The 21217-nt window shown below is 42.4% G+C and overlaps 1 protein-coding gene across 3 annotated transcripts; it reads left to right on the top strand.

The window, feature by feature from the left end:
- On the top strand, positions 1–20501 carry srrm1 (serine/arginine repetitive matrix 1). 3 transcript variants are annotated; one of them, XM_014210421.2, is made up of 17 exons: positions 1–255; positions 1938–2027; positions 2502–2624; positions 4693–4863; positions 9452–9546; positions 9643–9882; positions 10007–10321; positions 10433–10677; positions 16594–16674; positions 16792–16860; positions 17059–17200; positions 17330–17410; positions 17533–17577; positions 17767–17997; positions 18649–18835; positions 19096–19281; positions 19535–20501. In XM_014210421.2, the coding sequence occupies exons 1-17, from the start codon at positions 235–237 to the stop codon at positions 19643–19645; spliced, it is 2433 nt and encodes an 810-aa protein (XP_014065896.1). In that variant the 5' UTR covers positions 1–234; the 3' UTR covers positions 19646–20501. The 3 variants fall into 3 exon arrangements, with proteins under 3 accessions (XP_014065896.1, XP_014065892.1, XP_014065894.1); XM_014210417.2 differs by having other exon boundaries at positions 17533–17997; XM_014210419.2 differs by lacking the exon at positions 16792–16860 and having other exon boundaries at positions 17533–17997.
- Positions 20502–21217: the final 716 nt, after the last annotated feature.

A 21217-nucleotide genomic window follows, 5' to 3' on the forward strand; every position in this document is an offset into this window, starting at 1 on the left:
TTGGAAAGGGATTCTATCACATTTAATCGTTATGGGAATCTGACTGGCGTCTTTCAGGAAAAGTGTAGAAGAACCTGTTGTACTCGTCATCGCTGCTTCCGTTCTGTTGAGAAGGAGGAGCCCTGTCGCGCGCTGTATCTTGGGGTTTTGTTAGCAGGTCGTGGACAACACTGTGAGCACGTCTTTCTCCAGACTCCACCAACACCCACTTTTACATCTTTCTCAACTTATAACATGGACGCGGGGTTCTTCCGCGTAAGATATTTAAAGTTGTAATATTACTCGTTAAATGGTGTTCCAAATGTATTATATATATTCGTTTGTATTTCAAAGTATGTGCCATTGTAGACGGACGAGCTCGTGCGCCATTCCGCTGCAATGAGGAGCTAATGTAAAGATGGCGGCTGCATTAGCTAGCAAGTTATCCAGCTAACTGTTGGCTAACTAGCTTAGCTATAGATATGTTGGATTGAAGCTAGCCGATAAATTGTGCGTATGTTGTGTTCCCATTTTCAAATGATTGTCATTACTGATGTAGTTAAGGGTGATAACTACAATAATGTGTTACCTAGTATAAGACTTGGTTGCAAAGTGGGTTTGTATAATTCTAGCCATACTACTGTAACGTTAGTCGGGCTGAGCATGTTACAGTACTCGTACTCGGGCCTTATGGCACATCGAGATTAACACTAACGTTAGCTAGCAACATAAACTGACGTTTATTCTCCATAATAAGTGATCATATTAGGGACTTAATTTCAACATAATTTACTTGTATATGTGTCACATAATGTTTCTAAAGTCGGCTATCTAACGCTATGTTTAACTATGTTGTGACGTAGCTAACATTAGCTGACGTTCTCTTACATCGAGGCGGAATTGAGGGTTGCTGGTGGCGCGATTTAACGTTACTGCAAAAAACATCGAGTCACCATCGGTAGATAATTGTAAGAATGTCAATTCTGAAAACGCTTACCTGTAAATGTTTGTCTAGTGCAACTGCTGTCCTTCCGCGCGATGGTGAAAGTCATACTTTTAATAAAACGTTTCTAAAATACAATTACCGACTTTGCTATAATTTAACAAAAATTAGGAAAAAGTCCGTTGTATTGAATAAAAGTTTATATTAAAATTATGAATTTCAGCACCCCGTTTATGGACCGCAGTTGTACAGGACAAACATAGGTACCGGAAAGCCTATTGACGATGGTGACTCAATGAGTACGGTTACATGCACACAATAATGCGATTATTGTGGATAGTCAGAGTAATGTAATATATATATTTTTTTTTTACGTTACCATACTTTACAAGAAGAACGGATTCCCTAACAATCCTCTTTACATGGACACTTCTGAAATCAAGCTACCTGATGGCACACTGTTAAATGCAGAAAATTGCCAATCAAAATAAATGTTATACCACAGCGACCAGGTTATTTTTGGGAAGTATATATGATTGAGTTTGGACATAGAAATATTCTCCACATACAAACTTTATAAGAGTCATCCATTTTTCCGAACTCCCTAAACTTGTACAGCTGGTGCTGGGCACATGCGCAGATCAAATACACCGCTGGGGCGCTGATTTTATGGTGTTGTCCTAATAATTTGAGTGTTCAGAAAACCAGTTGTTTAAATTGGTGTATGCTTACTTCGATTTTGACCGTACGCCAATTTAAGATGAGCAAAGTATGTTTACGTGACTTGCATAATCTGCCTACTGCCATAATCAGTTTGATATAGAATTATTTCTGTGCATGTACATGTAGCGCAATGTTGTTGCTAGCAAAGCGCGCGACCAGTTATCAATACTCTACTCTGCCTCGATATAAGAAGACAGAGTTTAGCGTTCCTCAGCTAAGTGTCTGCGGAATGGACAAGAATAAACATTTATTGTAATGATTGATACAGATGTTTTGTGCTTGTTTCTTACAGGGCACAAGTGCAGAACAGGACAATCGCTTCAGCAACAAGCAGAAGAAACTTCTAAAGCAACTGAAATTTGCAGAATGTCTGGAAAAGAAGGTATAAACAACACTCATCAAAGCACATCTTTTAATTGAATTGAAATGCCCCCACAAGTAAAATGGTAATAGCCACAACTTCTATATTGCCTAAATTGGTTTAAAGGGATGCCGTTTACCTACTTCCCCAGATTCAGATGAACTGGTGGATGCCATTTTTAAGTCTGCGTGCAGTTTGAAGGAAGTTGCTAAATAGCGCTGGCGCCATGACTGGAAGTCTATGGGTATCCATGCTAACAGATATCCATAGACTTCCAGTCATTGCACTATTGCTAGTTAGCATTGGCTCACGAAACTACCTCAAACTTACTTCGTACTAGACTCTGAGACACAAAAATGGAATCCACAAGTTCATCTGACTCTGGAGAAGTAGATAAAGGGCCTCATTGCCAAAATCTCTACATATCCCTTTAAGTGTGCAATGGGTTGATGTTTGGAATGTGTTTGAACTTCTTCCTGATTCTTCCTTCCCTAGGTGGATATGACCAAGGTGAACCTGGAGGTCGTCAAACCTTGGATCACTCAGCGAGTGACGGAGATCCTGGGGTTCGAGGATGACGTCGTCATAGAATTTATATTTAACCAGCTGGAAGAAAAGGTAATACTATTGACTCCAATTCCTCCCTGTTCTTGTATGTGCATCAGATGTTATTTATATTAACTTAATACAAGGCAAAGATAGGTTGATTTAATAAAGTGTATTGATAAGACACAATATAAATGCAGATGGGGGAAAGAGCGACCACCGGTGTCCAATATACATAATTTGAATGACCCAAAGTTTTTGCTGTGATATGTGACAAAGTGCCTTTGTGCCACAGTTTTCTAATGATGATGTGATTTATGATTCAAAAGGCCTGAACCAATATGGATGTTATACCTTGCATCAGAAGTATAGCACCAACACCTTATTAGCTCTCTGCTGAGCCCAAAGTGTCACTGAGCCCAACTCTCCCTGATGCAGTGTGTGGTTTGAGGTGAGTTATGTTCAGGGATCAACATGCTAGTGATAGAAACACTTGGACAATGCCATGCCATTTTCTCCATATACTTTTGAATCGCACCGCTAGTTTTTCTTTATCTCCTCTAGCCTGTCTTTGGATGGTGAATTTTTTTTACTGAGAATACAGTTGAACTGTTAGGCTATTGATTCTCAATTAGTTTATATTAAAATTACATCCGTAGTATCTTCAATCTGGACTGTGGCAAAACGGTGCTTTAAACATTATTACCTAGCCCACTAAGTGATTTTTGAATACTACGATACACATGGACCCTGTTCTGCATAAATAAATCAGTGCACTAGATGTCCAAGTTTTCTTTCCAGTTTGTTACATTTCATTGCCCCTCCTTGAAATTGCCCTCAAGTTGGGAAATCTAATCGCATGGTTAAAATTATACTTGTGCATTCTACCACCCTTTCCCCCCCTGCTTAACTAGCATTTGGCCTATAAAACACGACTTCAAGGGGAAATTACATATAATTAACTGGATGAAACCCCAGACATAGAAAAAGGAAATGTTCAAGGGTATTGATAGCCTTCTAGTTAATCCACAACTGTTTTTTAATGAACAAATGACTCCCAACAACCCTAGGATGCTTTATATTCATACAAAGGTGTTGCTGGAATCCTGTAAGTTCTCTTACTATCTGTTTTAGTGAACCTAGCCTAATACTGGGAGGGTAAATACATTCAACTACCTCTTACCGGTTTGATTTCGTTTCTGTGCTGTTATCTTTTGGGGGTGGGTTTTTTAAGCTAAATGCTTTAACAGCACAGTAATGATAAGAAAAGTCCTTAATCGTCATTGTTAGTGAGCTAAAGGGGTATCTAACTTTAATTCTTGACCTACATGTTGAAATAAACCCCCTTTCAAATGTCTTGTGCACTCATTATTGCTTGTTCGTCTCTTGCAATTTAGATAAATGATATAACAATAAACTCAAGGTGGTTGAGTCTCAAGCACTAGGGAGTCGGAAGCAAGCCAAGGGAGCGTCTCTTTCTGCAGGAGACTCGGGCGCTCCATACCTACTGATCCTGCGGGACACGCTGAGGACACCGGGACTGTACTCGCAGTGTTGGGTTTTGATGCACTCTGTTTTGTGGATATCTGTTCATCTCTCAGAGTAGACTGGGGAGACCGAGAACAACAGGGCAGGGAAACTAGTGGGAAGACTGGCAGGGAAAGATATCTGGTCTGTTATTTTCTATCATAATTGATGAAAATGTTAGTGATGGATGGGGGATTTATTTTTCAGAATATTTTAAGGTTAACTCTGCCTTAATGCATGCAGTGGGGGTGCTTATACATGGATGATGTTCTAGTTTTGTCTCCCCTCAGCTATTCTCAGTTTCAGGTTTCAATTACCTAACTAATGGGGTGGCGATAAAGATTTGAATTGCACAATTTTATCACAGCCTCAAGTCAACAGAACGTTTGTTGCAATGAAGCAGTCTGTGTTGGGGCACAGGGGTCATGCTGTAGCTATTGTTTTGTTATGAAGATGGCTGCTATTATTTAGGCAGGTGTAGCTTAGTGAGGAAACAAAGGGGGGGCAGTCGCCTGAACGAGACCCCCCCCCCCCTCCTTTCACGCTTGTGAGTTCTCCCTCCATGTTAAATTGGTGTGTTGTCTTTCTCTCCCCCTTGGTGTGTGTGTTGCAGCACCCGGACAGTAAGATGATGCAGATCAATCTGACGGGCTTCCTGAATGGGAAGAATGCCAGAGAGTTCATGAGGGACCTGTGGCCTCTGCTGCTCAGCGCTCAGGACAACATCGCCGGTATCCCTTCCGCCTTCCTAGAGCAGAAGAAAGAGGAGATCAAACAGAGACAGGTAGGCAACCAGACACAATCTCACAATCACAACCTTGTCAGGCACGTGTATTTGTACTAGGACTGAACGATTTGGACACGTGATCATTTTTTGCAAGATATTGGCATTTTCTAACACTGGTGATACTTCATTCATGGTTAAAACAAGTGTCGGGGTAGAGAACATCACTTCTAAAATGAGATCATATGAATGAATACATACTGTGCTAACTAAACACAAAACTAAATGAGACAAATATTTTCCAACATTGTACTTATGATAATAGATAGGATCATTACACCTAAGGAGTGGCGGTTGCTGATAATGTACACCTATGTAGATATTCCATTAAAAGTCTGCCGTTTCCAGCTACAATAGTCATTTAGAACATTAACAATGTCTACACTGTATTTCTGATCAATTTGATATTTTATTGGTCAAAAAATTAGCTTTTCTTTCAAAAACAAGAATTTCTAAGTGACCCCAAACTTTTGAATGGTAGTGTACATATTAACATACATTTTTAACATGAGCCTCAAAATAGTGTGCTATAAGCGCAACACTTACTCATTAATTAACATGAGTTCCTATTTTACCGTTAAATAAATAATGAACTTAAATAACCTAAGTTAATTATTTATACAGGCAGCCATAGGCTGCATATTGAATTGGAAGGAAGCTTATGATTGTGTAATTATGTATAAGTAGGATTAATCATTATTTTAATTGAAATTATAAGTCCAAGTGCCTTAACATATAGCCTATCGATTGCAATTGGCTGTGTCCAAAACATTGGCGTCTGGTTGTCATTCAATGCGATGGCCTTGACAATGTGTGTGCGCCATTATTGTTGTGCACACTTGCTGCTCCTCATTCAGGCAGCTAAAGCTTCTCGCAACCCCAGAGCAATGTTTTGTCCTGTGTGATCTATGGGATGTAGCCTGATGTTTAAGCAAAGACCTTTTAAGTTGAAACTCCTCATCAATAAAGTGTACTGTCAAACAAATCTAGGGGGTCGGTTGTTCTACTACCAAAGGTCTGCTGTAGTCACGTAATAATCATGTGTGCGCTCTGTTTCAACTTCTTCATTTTGTTATACAGTGTTGGGATGGAGACTTGGGAGAAATATGTGTGAGATGGAATCTTGTATCTCCTGTCTAGCTTGTTGGTCATTTTGAAGCAGTCTTTGCTGACTGTGTAAATCGGAAATCATGTCTTTGTCTATGAGAGCCTCAGTGATTTCTATCACATATGTGGCTGCGGCATGGTTTCCGTTAACTGGTTAAGACCAGCCTTTGGCCTATTAAAAAAAAAATATATATAAAAAGGTTTCTGGCCAAATTCTCTGGGAGAAAAAATCCATTGCAAAATAAGGCTTTTTATTGATGGAAATGCCAGTCGATGTGCTCCAACTTCAAAGGCAGATATACTTGAGGCTAATAAATCCTCAAGCTGCTTGGAAATTTGTGTGTTTCTATTATTACTCACGCAAAAGACGCAAGGTCTTCATGAGGGACTTCAGCTAAGTGTACCCTGAAAAATTGGCAAAGATTGTGTTGATTATCCCTGTTTCCGGTGTGCCCGCCGAGAGGGGATTCTTTCTCCAAAACAGTACAGACGTCCTCAAGAAGTAAGTGTTTGTCAGGCCTGGTCCGAGAAGTTCTGCTGCTGCCCTAGGCAAAATCAACACATGCTGCCTTTGTCGTGTATAGTATGAAGATTTGGAATGGATTGACAGAGTAATGATGTGTATCATGTATCATTCAGTTGCACTTGGAAATGAAACATGGTTGCCAACTATTCACATCGGAGTTGCAATCACTAGGCAGCCAACTGCCTATAGTCGGAAACAGAGTTGTCAATAAGCCACGTATATCACACACGACACGGGCCATGACCCCCACGATAGTTCAAATTACAATAAACATAACATTTGTTAACGTCATCCAGTAGAACTAAGAGATAAAATTTCAGCTTTCAAAATAAGTACTTTTATAAATGCATGGCGTGGGCCTTGTTTCAGCCTTATGTAAATTAACATTTGTTATGGAATTTGATTGTCCAACATCAGTATTCTAGTTTCTTCAGTTTGTGGGCCGACCCGGTCATGGCTAGACGAGATCCATCTTTGTCAAAATAATGGCAAAAGGTAGATTTTTTTTTTTTTTGGCATTTTAGCTAAACCTAACCGTAACCTAATTCTCCTAACCTGCTACATTCAACTAACCTGCTACGAAAAGTCAAGTCTGAAGTTAATTAGACAAATGTTGGATCTCTTCTAGCCATGACCGGCCGGCACTGATATTCGTAGACAGCCATGTTTTTATTTTATTAGGCCTAATTAAAACGTTCATACCTAGGCTGAATTAACCTCTATGGGCTAGGTGGGACGCTAGCGTCCCCCCCGTGGTACACTCCATCAACAGCAGGTGCATTTCAAGAGCGGCAAATTTGAATCCAAATAAATGTCAAAATTCAAATTTTTCAAACATACAACTATTTTACACCCTTTGAAAGATAAACATCTCCTTAATCTAACCACGTTTTACGATTTCAAAAAGGTTTTATGGCGAAAGCATAAATTTAGAGTATGTTAGGACAGTACATTTACAAGAGTTGTGTGTAATGTTTTGTCAATTCAAAGACAGGGTCACCAAAACCATAAAACCAGCTAAAATGATGCACTAACCTTTTACAATCTCCATCAGATGACACTCCTAGGACATTATGTTAGACAATGCATGCATTTTTAGTTCTATCAAGTTCATATTTATATCCAAAAACAGCGTTTTACTATGGCATTGATGTTGAGGAAATCGTTTCCCTCCAATAACCGGCAGTCAAGTCAACACCACAAATTAAATAATTAAAATTAGAAAACATTGGTAAAATATTATATTGTCATTTTAAAGAATTATAGATTTACATCTCTTGAACGCAATCAACTTGCCAGATTTAAAAATAACCTTACTGGGAAATCACACTTTGCAATAATCTGAGCACTGCGCCCAGAAAAATACGCGTTGCGATACAGACTAGACGTCATGTTGGGGAGATCTAAAATCGAAAATACTATGTAAATAATCCATTACCTTTGATTCTCTTCATCAGATGTCACTTCCAGGTATCACAGGTCCATAACGAATGTAGTTTTGTTCAAAAAAGCTCATCATTTATGTCCAAAAATCTCCGTCTTGTTAGCACATGATCTAAGCCAGCCGGACTTCTCGTCATGAACGAGGGGAAAAAATATATTTACGTTCGTTCAAACATGTCAAACGTTGTATAGCATAAATCATTAGGGCCTTTTTTAACCAGAACATGAATAATATTCAAGGTGGACGAATGCATACTCTTTTATAACGTATTGGAACGAGGGTGCCCAACATGAACTCGCGCGCCAGGTGTCTAATGGGCCATCATCGTTCCATGGCTCTTGTTCGGTCAGATCTCCCTCCAGAAGACTCAAAACACTTTGTAAAGGCTGGGGACATCTAGTGGAAGCAATAGGAAGTGCCAAAATATTCCTCAGCCCCTGTGTTTTTCAATGGCATAGGTTTAAAGGTAATACAACACATCAGGTATCCACTTCCTGTCAGAATCTGTCTCAGGGTTTTGCCTGCCAAATGAGTTCTGTTATACTCACAGACACCATTCAAACAGTTTTAGAAACTTTAGGGTGTTTTCTATCCATATATAATAAGTATATGCATATTCTAGTTACTGGGTAGGATTAGTAACCAGATTAAATCGGGTACATTTTTTTTATCCAGCCGTGCAAATACTGCCCCCTAGCCCTAACAGGTTAAATTAGAGGCCTAGATTGTATTTGAAAACAGCTGTTTTATTTAATAACATTTTCATACAAATAGCCTATAGGACAGGTCACTCGCAAATTATATTATATAAATATATTTTGAGTTTGTGTTTACTGTGTAGGTGACTTGTTCTCCTAGGCTAAATTTATTTTTTCTATTCATTTATGATAGCCGTTGCGTCTTCATCCCTGCTATGTTTTGCTTTTCAATTAAAACCTGTTATGGTGACATCATTCTACTTTATTTTATTACCACTTTACAGGATAATTTCTATTCGGTTAACATGAATTACAATAATCTAAATATGCTTTTAAGCACCGTGGGTGGATGCCCTAATGCTTTAGGCACGCAATGCACGTGGCTGTCCGGTAAGTTAAAATCTTGCCGGTCGCCAAATTTTCCTAACATCCCCCGTAGACCAGGGTTTTTGTTTTCTTTTCGTTAGCACTAGCAGCACTCATGTTTCCAACACACTTTGGAGGGAAGCCCTTTCTCCTCACCAGCATCTAACTGCGCGCTTTAAGGGGACACTTGTGATTGACCAGCATGTGTGAGAGTGAGCGCAAGCTTGTGATTGGTCAGCATCCTCTGCGTGTAAATCGTAAACGGAGTCTAGTGCATCTCATTGGAGGAGGCACCATAGTCTAGTTTTTGTATCAAAGAATCTCAGCTTCATGCGAGATGTTGCACATGTCAATATTGCAATTTTGAATCGAATTCGATTTAATCGTGCAGCCCTAATTTGTACAGTGTTTTACTGCTTTGGCCTCGCATGCTGTTGTCTGTTGCAGATTGAGCAAGAGAAGCTCGCCTCTCTGAAGAAGATTGATGATGAGAAGAAGGAAAAGGAAAACAAAGAAAACAGAGAAAGGGAGAGCCCCAGAAGGTGAGAATCGCATTAAATAAAAGCACTTGAAAGTCGACCTCAATCAAAATGTAAAAGACTTCATATGGCATTGGCTCTTATGTTGTTGTGGTACAGGAGGAAGTCAAGGTCACAGTCTCCACGGCGACGATCTCCAGTGAAGAGGGAGAGGAAGCGCAGTCACTCCCGCTCCCCGAGGCGTAAGCCTAGTCCCAGCAGCTCCCCTCCACCACCAGCCCCAGCTGTCACCCTGGTCAGTGTTACCCTGCCCCAGAGCACTGAGGAGCCCCAGCCTGAGCCAGACACCTCAGAGAGCACCATACCTGAGCCAGTCATTCAGGAGGCCTCCTCCACCAGGTAAGGGAAAGGTTTGGGCACCGACTGTATCTGGAAATATGCAGGGATGGGATTTGTCCGGATTGTTGATTCCATTCTTGACATCAAAATGTATTCTAATTTGTAGTATGTTCTAATTTTCCAGTGACGTGGTGAAGCCGGACACTGTGGTTGTGGTACCTGACTCTGTGACTGAGGTCAAAGAACCCTCCCCGGATAAGGCTCCTAAAAAGGAGAGGCCCAAGCCCAGGGAAAGGGAGAAGGACAGCAGGAGAGAAAGGCCCCACCACCGCTCTCGCTCCCATTCCCGCTCCCGCAGACGACCCAGATCACGCTCCAGATCTTACTCCCCCCGGCGGAGGCCGAGCCCCAGGAGACGGTTGTCCCCTCGTCGTAGGAGCCCCCCCAGACGTGGCCCCCCAGGCCCCAGACACAGGCGCAGTCGCTCCCCTGTCCGCAGGCGAGTGGAGGGCCGCAGAAGTGCCTCTCACTGAAGCTGTCATTAACAGCCTTTCGGAATTACCTTACCAAACAGCAGTTGTGGTTGATTTGTTCTGTTTGTCTCCCATAGACGGCGCTCTCGCTCCCCATCATCCTCTGGGAGCAGCTCCACGTCTCATTCACCTCATAAGAAGGCAATGAAGAGAACGTCAACCACACCACCCAGGAAACAGCCCCGCGGCCATGCAGCTGACCCCTCCCTCAGCCCCTCCAGGAGAAGAGCCCCCAATGGCAGTCCCTCTGGGAAGACACAACGCTCTGCCTCCCCGCGGGCCAGAAAGGGCCGGGCCTCAGCCTCCCCATCCAGATCAGCTGGTATGTTAGCTCTACTTACTTTTCTCCATTCCATAATGAACTAAATTATAATTGCAACGTTAAGTTGTTGGTCCCATGTTTCATGGGCTGGAATAAAAGATCCCAGAATTTTTCCATTATGCACAAAAAGCTTATTGAAAATGTTGTGTACAAATTAGTTTACATCCCTGTTAGTGAGCATTTCTCCTTTGCCAAGATAATCCATCCACCTGACAGCTGTGGCATATCAGGAAGATGATTAAACGGCATGGTCATTACACAATAAAAGGCCACACTTCAATGTGCAGGTTTGTCACCTTACACAATGCCACAGATGTCTCAAGTTTAGAGGGTGCCTGCAATTGGCATGCTGACTGACAAAATGTCCCAGAGTTGTTGCTATAGAATTTCATGTTAATTTCTCTACCATAAGCCGCCTTCAATGTTTTAGAGAATTTAGCAGTACGTCCAACTCTCCTCCCAACTGCAGACCACGTAACCACGCCAGCCCAGGACCTCCACATTCGCTTTCTTCACATGCTGGATTGTCTGAGACCAGCCACCCAGACAGCTGATGAAACTATGGCTTTGCACAACCAAATAATTTCTGCACAAACTGTCAAAACGTCTCACGGAAGCTCATCTGCATAATTGTCGTCCTCACCAGGGTCTTGAACTGACTGCAGTTCAGCGTCGTAACTGACTTCAGTGGGCAAATGCTCACCTTCGATGGCCACTGGCACGCTGGAGAAGTGTGCTCTTCATGGATGAATCCTGGTTTCACCTGTACAGGACAAATGACAGACAGCGTGTATGGCTTTGCCTAGGCTAGTGGTTTGCTAATGTCAACATTGTGAACAGAGTGCCCCATGGTGGGGTTATTTTATGGGCAGGCAGGCATAAGCTACGGGTAAAGAACAGTTGCTCTTTATCGATGGCAATTTGAATGCACAGAGATACCGTGACGAGATCCTGAGGCCCATTATCGTGCTATTCATCCACCGCCATCACCTCATGTTTCAGCAAAATAATGCACGGCCTCATGTCGCAAGGGTCTGTACACAATTCTTGGAACCACCCATACGTAAAACGTATGCATGCAGTAAGGCGTTATGGATAAAAGCTTCTGCTAAATGGCATTATTATATTCATCTCCCAGTTCTTTCATGGCCTGTATACTCACCAGACATGTCACCCATTGAGCATGTTTGGGATGCTCTGGATTGACGTGTACGACAGCATGTTCCAGTTCCCGCCAATTTCCAGCAACTTGGCACAGCCATTGAAGAGCAGTGGGACAGCATTTAACTGGACACAATTAACAGCATGATCTACTCTATGCGAAGGAGATGTTGCACTGCATAAAGCAAATGGTGGTCACACCAGATACTGACTGTTTTTCTGATCTAGGGCCCTTTTTTTTTAAGGTATGCATATCTGAATTCCCAGTCATGGGAAATCCATAGATTAGGGCCTATTTAATTTAAATCCAGCAAAAAAGAAACGCCTTCTCACTGTCAAATGCGTTTATTTTCAGCAAACTTAACGTGTAAATATTTCAACAACTGAGACATAAACTGAACAAGTTCCACAGACATGTGACTAACATAAACGGAATGTGTCCCTGAACAAATGAGGGTCAAAATCAAAAGTAACAGTCAGTATCTAGTGTGCCACCAGCTGCATTAAGTACTGCAGTGCATCTCCTCCTCATGGACTGCACCAGCTTTGGCAGTTATTGCTGAGAGATGTTACCCCACTCTTCCACCAAGGCACCTGCAAGTTCCCGGACATTTCTGGGGGGGAATGGCCCTAGCCCTCACCCTCCGATCCAACAGGTCCCAGATGTGCTCAATGGGATTGAGATCTGGGCTCTTCGCTGGACATGGCAGAACACTGACATTCCTGTCTTGTAGGAAATCACAAACAGAACGAGCAGTATGGCTGGAGGCATTGTCATGCTGGAGGGTCATATCAGGATGAGCCTGCGGGAAGGGTACCACATAAGGGAGGAGGATGTCTTCCCTGTAACGCACAGCGTTGAGATTCCCTGCAATGACAACAACCTCAGTCTGATGATGCTGTGACACACCACGACAGACCCTCCACCTCCAAATCGATCCCGCTCCAGAGTACAGGCCTCGGTGTAACGCTCATTCCTTCGACCATAAACACAAATCTGACCATCACCCCTAGTGAGAAAAAAACGCGACTAGTCAGTGAAGAGCTCTTTTTGCCAGTCCCGTCTGGTCCAGCGACGGTGGGTTTGTTCCCATAGGCAACGTTGTTGCCGGTGATGTCTGGCGAGGACCTTTCTTACAACAGGCCTACAAGCCCTCAGTCCAGCCTCTCTCAGCCTATTGTGGACAGTCTGAGCACTGATGGAGGGATTGTGCGTTCCTGGTGTAACTCAGGCAGTTGTTGCCATCCTGTACCTGTCCCGCAGGTGTGATGTTCGGATGTACCGATCCTGTGCAAGTGTTACACATGGTCTGCCACTGCGAGACGATCAGCTGTCCGTCCTGTCTCCCTGTAGAGCTGTCTTAGGCGTCTCACAGTACAGACATTGCAATTTATTGCCCTGGCCACATCTGTAGTCCTCATGCCTCCTTGCAGCATGCCTAAGGCATGTTCACACAGATGAGCATTGACGCTGGGCGTCTTTCTTTTGGTGTTTTTCAGTGTTAGTAGAAAGGCCTCTTTAGTGTCCTACGTTTTCATAACTGTGACCTTATTTGCCTACCGTCTGTAAGCTGTTAGCATCTTAACGACCGTTCCACAAATGCATGTTCATTAATTGTTAATGGTTCATTGAACAAGCATGGGAAACAGTGTTTAAACCCTTTACAATGAAGATCTGTGAAGTTATTTGGATTTTTACGAATTCTCTTTGAAAGACTGTCCTGAAAAAGGGACATGTCTTTTTTTGCTGAGTTTATTTAGACAGATTTACTTATGAACTAACTTCAAGTCTTTGAAATTGTTGCGTGTTCTGTTTTCTTTGTTTTGTTTTCAGTGTAAATGTAGCTACAGTGCCTGCAGAAAGTATTCATACCCCATGACTTATTCCACATTTTGTTGTTATAGCCTGAATTCTAAATGGATTTAAATGTTGTTCACCCGTCTACACACAATAACCCATAATGACTAAGTGAAAACATGTTTTTAGCAAATTATTAAATTATAATACAGATATCACACCCCTGAGTCCATACTTTGTATAAACGCATTTGGCAGCGATTAAAGCAGTCTTTTTGGCTAAGTCTCAGAACTTTGCACACCTGGATTGTACAATATTTGCTAATTCATTTTGTAAATTTTTCAAGCTCTGTCAAGTTGATTATCTTTGCTAGACAGCCGTTTTCAAGTCTTGCCATAGATTTTCAAGCTGATTTTTAAGTCCGAACTTTAACTTTGCCGCTCAGGAACATTCAATGTCTTGATAATCAACTCCAGTGTCAATTTGGGCATGTGGTTTAGGTTATTGTTCTGCTGAAAGGTGAATTTGTCTCGCAGTGTCTGTTGGAAAGCAGACAAACTGTTTCCTCTAGGATTTTGCCTCTGCGTATAGCTGTGTTCTGTTTTTGAAACCCTTAAAAATAGTTATTGCTGATTTTAATAAGCATACCCTAACATAATGCAGCCACCACCATGCATGAAAATATGAAGTGGTACTCAGTGATGTGTTAGATTTGCCCCAAACATAACGCCACATTTTTTTGCAGTATTACTTAAGTGCCTTGTTACAAACAGGATGGATGTTTTGGAATATTTCTACTATGTACAGGCTTTCTCCTTTTTCACTTTGTCATTTTAGGTTAGTATTGTGGAGTAACTACAATGTTGTTCATCCATCTTCAGATCACAGCCATTAAACTGTAACTGTTTAAAAATCACCCTTGGCCGCATGGTGAAATCCCTGAGCAGTTTCCTTCCTCTCTGGCAACTGAGTTAGGAAGGACACCTGTATATTTTTGTAATGACTAGGTGTGTTGATACACCACCCAAAGCCTAATTAATAACTTCACCATGCTCAAAGGGATATTCTGCTTTTTTATTTTTACACATCTACCACTCGGTGCCCTTTGCAAGGCATTGAAAAACCTCCCTGGTCTTTTTTTGTCTGTGCTTGAAATTCACTACTTGATTGAGGGATGTGTAGGATACAGAGATTGGGTAGTCATTCAAAAATAATGTTAACCCATTATTGAACATGTAATGAGTCCATGTAACTTATTATGCGTTTTGTTAAGCACATTTTTACTCATGAACATTAGGCTTGCCATAACAAAGGGATTGAATACTTGACATTAATGGGTTGTTGTTCATAGATCAGTGACATCTACATTTTTATCAATTTTAAATTGTCTGCAGCACAGCATTTGGAAAAAGTAAAGAGTTTTTTTTTTTTTATACCTTAAAGGCACTGTATGCCTCCGTCTCTTTGATCATGGCCCTAATGTGTATTAAATCTGCAATATGTGACTTTGGGTGACCAGACCAAATTCACATACAAATGTGAGTTATAGCCAGTGGGGGAAAACGTACCTATTTGTCATACTTGAGTAAAGATATAGATACCTTAATAGAAAATGACTCAAGTAAAAGTCACCCAGTAAAATACTACTTGAGTAAATCTAAAAGTTTTTGGTTTTAAATGTACTTAAGTATCAAAAGTATAAATAATTGTCTTGTTTTTAAAATGTACAGATTGCCAGGGGCACACTCCAACACTCAGACATTATTTACAAAAGATGCATCTGTGTTTGTGTCCACCAGATCAGAGGCAGTAGGGATGACCACGTGTTCTCTTGATAAGTGTGTGAATTGGACCATTTTCCTGTCTTGCTAAGCATTCAATATGTAATGACTACTTTTGGGTGTCAGGGAAATGTATGTAGTAAAACGTACATTTTCTTTTGGAATGTGGTGAAGTTAGTTGTGTAAAAATGTAAAGTACAGATACCCCCAAAAATGACTTAAGTAATTTACTCCACTGGTTATAGCTATGTCATTCTCATTGAAAGCAAGTCTAAGAAGCGGTATACATGTTCTATGTGCGCCATTTCTATGTCAAGTTTGAGTCTTTTACTTTTAGTTTTGTACACCAGCTGAAAATGCTTTTTTTTTGTTTATGGAAAATATATTTTACAGCAGTTTAGATGGTTCAATAATTCTCTACACTATACGTGCTTGTTTTGTCACACAAACTGAAATTAGGCGAACTATTCAAATTTTAGCAACCAGGAAATGACGGCGCGATTTCTGCATAGTGCAGCTTTAAACAGAATATCCACCCGGAAACTGTCTTTTAGTCTTTATTTCACTAGTCCACTGTTGATACAGTCCCAGTGTTGTGCATGTCAGCAGTCAAGTTTAAGATATTGACATTGCATTAACATGATGTGGCCGGTGACACTTTTTTTAAATATAGACTTTAAAAAATTATCTTGACTGCAGACATGCAAAAAACATTTTGGGACTGTATCAACGATGGTCTGTAATGAACTCAGCCCTATACAACTTCCTCACCTTTCAAACATGGGACTCCCTCACCTCATAGTGACTGTCTTGTCACATGATCAGTTAGTGGGAGTGTGATATACATAAACCCTTCTGCTAAAAGAGCATCCAGGAATGGTTATGTGTATATACAATCAGTGACCTGGAAACTGTTTACATTACTTCATCTCAAATCCCTGGATAACTTTATTCCTAGGCAGGCCTGGTTACAGAAGTGGGACACTTTGTGAGGCCTTACTGGCAGGCCTTGACTAATGGAAACTGCTGAATCATAAACCTCTTTTCAGGCTGCAGCAAGCATCCTCTTCAAGCATGATGCGTCACTCCTACTACTAGTGTTATACAAGCGTTTGTATTTGTGAATGAGGGTTCTTGCTGGAAAGATTCTGGCAACTAAACAGTTTTGATTTTCAGGTTCAAAGAAGAAACCAGGAACGAGGAACGATTCACCGTCACCTGTTCCGAAACCCAGGCAGTCTGAGGCATCAGAGTCAGGTGTGTTTGCCTTCTTGTGCCTGTGTCTCGGTTTGGTGTGATGCACCGTGGGTGGATGTTTGTGTTTTTAGCGTTTTTCTATAGCGCTGAATGGAGACTCACTGCTTTGCGTTTCAGAGGGGGCTACAGCCGATTCTGTGCAGCAGCGACGTCAGTATCGCAGGCAGAATCGGGAAACGTCTTCAGGTTACAAGCGTTTTTATTTTGTGTTCCCCACCTCACCCCATCTTTTTTTTTTTTTTTTTTTAACCCACTCTGTGTCCGTCTCGTCTTGCACCCTCGTCTTGTGGGTCTTGAAGCTGTGGCCTTTTTTTCCCCCTTTGAAACATCCACCTGTTGCTACTGGGAAATGACGTGTGTTGTTTTCTTTCGGATTGGTAACAGAGGCTGGATCATCATCATCGTCAGAGGGTGAGGGGTCCAAGAGGCCGGGCGGGGGGCCAGTGGCGAGGAACGGGGATGTCAGGAGGCGGCGTAGTCACTCGCCCTCCTCCCCCAGGAGACGACACCGGGACGGCTCCCCCAGGTCAGCTACCGACAGTTTTCTCATGCAGTCATGATTATAGATTTTGGATGTTTTTCCTATACCAACAAGACACACACACCGTCTGTCCCATATGCATTCCTCATGTAAGTCTTTGTTTTCCCTCTACAGAAAAAGGCGCTCTCCTTCCCCCGGAGGACGCAGATCTCCCCCAAGACGTCGCAGATCTCCCTCTCCTCCTCCTAGGCGCAGGTAAAAGACTTAACGCCGCCTTGTTTTAGGTTCCCTCATTACTGAGAATTCTCCAGAATTCAGTGCACCACACCTGAGATTCAAAGAATAACTTGTCTCGGATGTCCTCTCTGTTTCCCCAGGTCTCCCTCTCCACCACCTCGCAGACGCTCGCCCTCCCCAAGAAGGTACTCTCCCCCCATCCAGCGCCGATACAGCCCCACTCCCCTGGGCCCACAGAAAAGAAGGCTATCAGGGTCTCCCTCTCCCAAACGCCTATCCCCGGTGCCCAAGCGCCGTCCCTCCAGGTCCCCTAAGCGCAGGAGTCCCCCTCCCCAAAAGAGACGCACACCTCCCTCATCCACCTCTCCCCCCAGACACAGGAGAAGCCCCATGCTCCCATCCAACCGACCAGGCCGGGACACTCGCTCCCCCCCTCCTGCTCACAGTAACCGCCTGTCCCCTTCCCCTGCCAACCGTGGCCGAGCCAGTCCTCAGGGGCGCTTTGACACCTCTCCACCTGGCCAGAGGCGCCAGGTGTCCCCCTCACACGGCAACAGGGCAATCCGCAGGGTGTCCCGGACACCAGAGCCCCGCAAGAACCAGAGGTAAGCAGCCTCTAATTGGTCTTATTAACGCAATAGCTTCTGCTGCACAACAACTCCCACCACTATTTTTAGATGTACGCTGAGTGTACAAAACATTATGAACACCTTTCTGGTATTGAGCTGCACCCCCTTTTGTCCTCAACAGCCTCAATTCGTTGGGGCATGGACTCTACAAGGTGTCAAGCGTTCCACAGGGGGATGCTGGCCCATGTTGACTCCAATGCTTTTCCATAGTTGTCAAGTTGGCTGGATGTCCTTTGGTTCATGGACCATTCTTGATACACACGTGAAACTGTTGAGCATGAAAAACCCAGCAGCGTTGAAGTTCTTGACACACTCAACTGGTGCACCTCACACCCACCATACCCCGTTCAAAGGCACTTAGGTAGTTTGTCTTGCCCAGTTACCATCAATGGCACACACCATACAATTCATGTCTGAAATGTCTTGAGTCTTAAAAATGCTTTAACTTGTCTCCTCCCCTTCATCTACACTGATTTATGTTAAGTGGATTTAACAAGTGACATCAAAAAGGGATCATGGCTTTCACCTGGTCAGTTTGTCATGGAAAGCGCAGTTGTTCCTAATGTTTTGTACATTCAGTGTACGTTCCAGATATCACACCTTTTCTCTCCGGTTTCTCCTTATCAGAGCCTCTCAGAGCCCCCAGCCGATGAGGAGAGTGTCATCAATGTCACCGTCTGGTTCCCCTAAACCAGGAGCCCTGAAGCGGCCAGCTTCAGGCTCCCCCTCTCCAGGCCGCTCAGCCAGTGGATCCCCACCTGCACCCCCGGCTAAAAAGGCCAGCAGCGGCTCTGGCAGCCCTTCTCCAAACAAGGTGAGTTTTTAAAGCCGCTGTCTTAATAGTACGACGTGAGATTAAACATTTTGTTTGACTCAAATAATTGCCTAGATAGAGGGGAGTTCTGTGTGTGAAAGCTGGTGTGTGTGTTTCTGGGCACCAATACCATAACTTGTTGGAAGACTGTGAAGAGGTTTAAACAATGAAGGTCATCATGCCCTGTGCTTGGCCCGGCTCACTAAATGCCAACGAAATACTTAGTCACTCGTGGTATTGTTTTGTAATCCCCATCTCAGAATTCTGACACCGAGCCTGGAGGAAAGAAAAACAAGAAGAAGAAGAAGGAAAAGAAACACAAGAAGGAGAAGAAGCACAAGAAACACAAGAAACATAAGAAGGAGAAGTGTGATGTGCCGGTTGCTGCTGGGGATGACCAGGAGAACCAGGGGATGGAGGGGGATGCAGACTCCAACCCAAAAAAGGTGAAGTCTACTCTTCTGATTTACTGAGGGGTTTTAGCATGCTTCACATATCATCTGCGCCTTGCACCTAAGCATTACATCTAAGCATTTCATTCAAGATTAACGAAGTCAGACAAGGTTGTAGAAGTTGACTTGTTGACTCAGCTAATGTATTCCTTTATTCTATTACTATGATGAAGCATGCTGCAGCATCATACCACCTACCTTGCAACGTAACCGAAATATGATATAATTAATGCTACCTTTCCTTAAGGAATCAGACAGTGAAGTAGAAGAGTGTCTGGACGACCTGGAGAAGCACCTGAGAGAGAAGGCACTGCGTTCCATGAGGAAAGCTGGAAAGCTGTCCCCTCCACTGTCCTGAGAAGCCCGGTCACTCCCCTCCCTCTTTCTCCTCCCTTTTTCTCCTTTCCTAATTTTCCATTCCCTTTGTTTAGAATTTTTTTGTTAACCTTGTTCAGCTTTAGAATGTACAAATTGTTTATTCTTTAGTTTTTGTTTTCTTTTTACGGGTTTGGTAATCTATTGAAATATATTTTTTATCAAGAGCTTGATATGTCACGCGAGATCTCCCAATTAATATTATTTTCTAATATTTTACCCAAAGTGTGTTATTGCTTATATCCAAACTGTAAAACTATCTTTGTTGGACCCCTTAATTTTCAAGATAAGATGAGGGATGGGAATGGTTTAATTATGATGCTTGCATTGTACAAGTTTCTCATACTACGACATGCAAAAGATTTGACTTTGGGAATTTAGGGTTGCATGTGCAGCTAGCGTGTCTCTGCTCTGATGTGCATGAAATGGACTGTAAACAAAAGCAAATACACAGATCAAAGCTGTCACTTTTCCCTTTTGTCAGCAGGCATTGTATGGTATTGCTATGCTGTTTGCTCTCTAAAATGGGGAATGAATCCAAACAATCCTTTTCCCTCTGTCATGTAATAGAGGTGTTTGGCCTTCCAGAAAATTCTGGCTTTGAAAAAGTCTACACAAGTTTAAAAAGAACTGGATTTTTCATGAGGATTCTGACCTCACCAGAGCGAGCCGGGGTTTGATTTCCCACATGGGTTGATATGCAGTCATACTTTGAGTTCACACTGGTCCACTCTTTTGCTTTGAGCTATTCATTTTTGTGGGACTGCTATTTGACTTGTATTTAAAAACTCCTGCTCTTGTCATCCTTTCAGAATTAAAAAGATTTTATATTAAAACTCTAAAGTATTATGTTGTATATTCTAAATTCACGGTTAAGGCCTGTCCCAGAAAACAGGGTTGGCCACTTAAAAGAAATCTCTTAGATATAAAGCCCCCTGTTTTTAGAGGACCTGCGTGGGTCTGGTACAAGTTCCCACTGACATTTTCGCTTATAAATTGATCTGTGGACACCGTAGATCAAAATGGCTTGCATTGAGTGATAGACCTGGTTCCCACTGACATGCTAGTCTTTTTTTTTTTTTTGGCGTAAGATGCGAAATCTGAAACCAGCTAGGATGTCCACAGATCGATGGAATGTCCCTCCTACCATTTTCATTCGCTCTTCTGACTGTCCAACTCCTGGCTGAACCCTACGTCACAGCCACTGACAAAGCACATGCCTGCAATCCTTACATTGTAGCGCAGCAGGAGAGCATTTCATCACTATAGCGCATTCAGAGATTGGCTATTAATCATTCATCTAAATACATTTTTTTTTTAGCAGAAACACTTTCATAGATGGACAAGATTTGTATGAGATTGAAGGTGAGTTCCTAATGAGTTCAGGAAGCCAAGATAGAGCTCAGATGTTAACAGCTGTGTGGGCAGATGTTTTCAAGAGAGCCCTTTAGAAAATATGCACATTTTCTCTAACACTAAACATACATGTATTTTACAGTTATAAGGAACGTGAACTCTTATAGTTAGTGGTTTTATAATTTGATTATGCTATATT

This window comes from Salmo salar, chromosome ssa09 (genome assembly GCF_905237065.1).
Source record: "Salmo salar chromosome ssa09, Ssal_v3.1, whole genome shotgun sequence".
Taxonomy (NCBI): domain Eukaryota; kingdom Metazoa; phylum Chordata; class Actinopteri; order Salmoniformes; family Salmonidae; genus Salmo; species Salmo salar.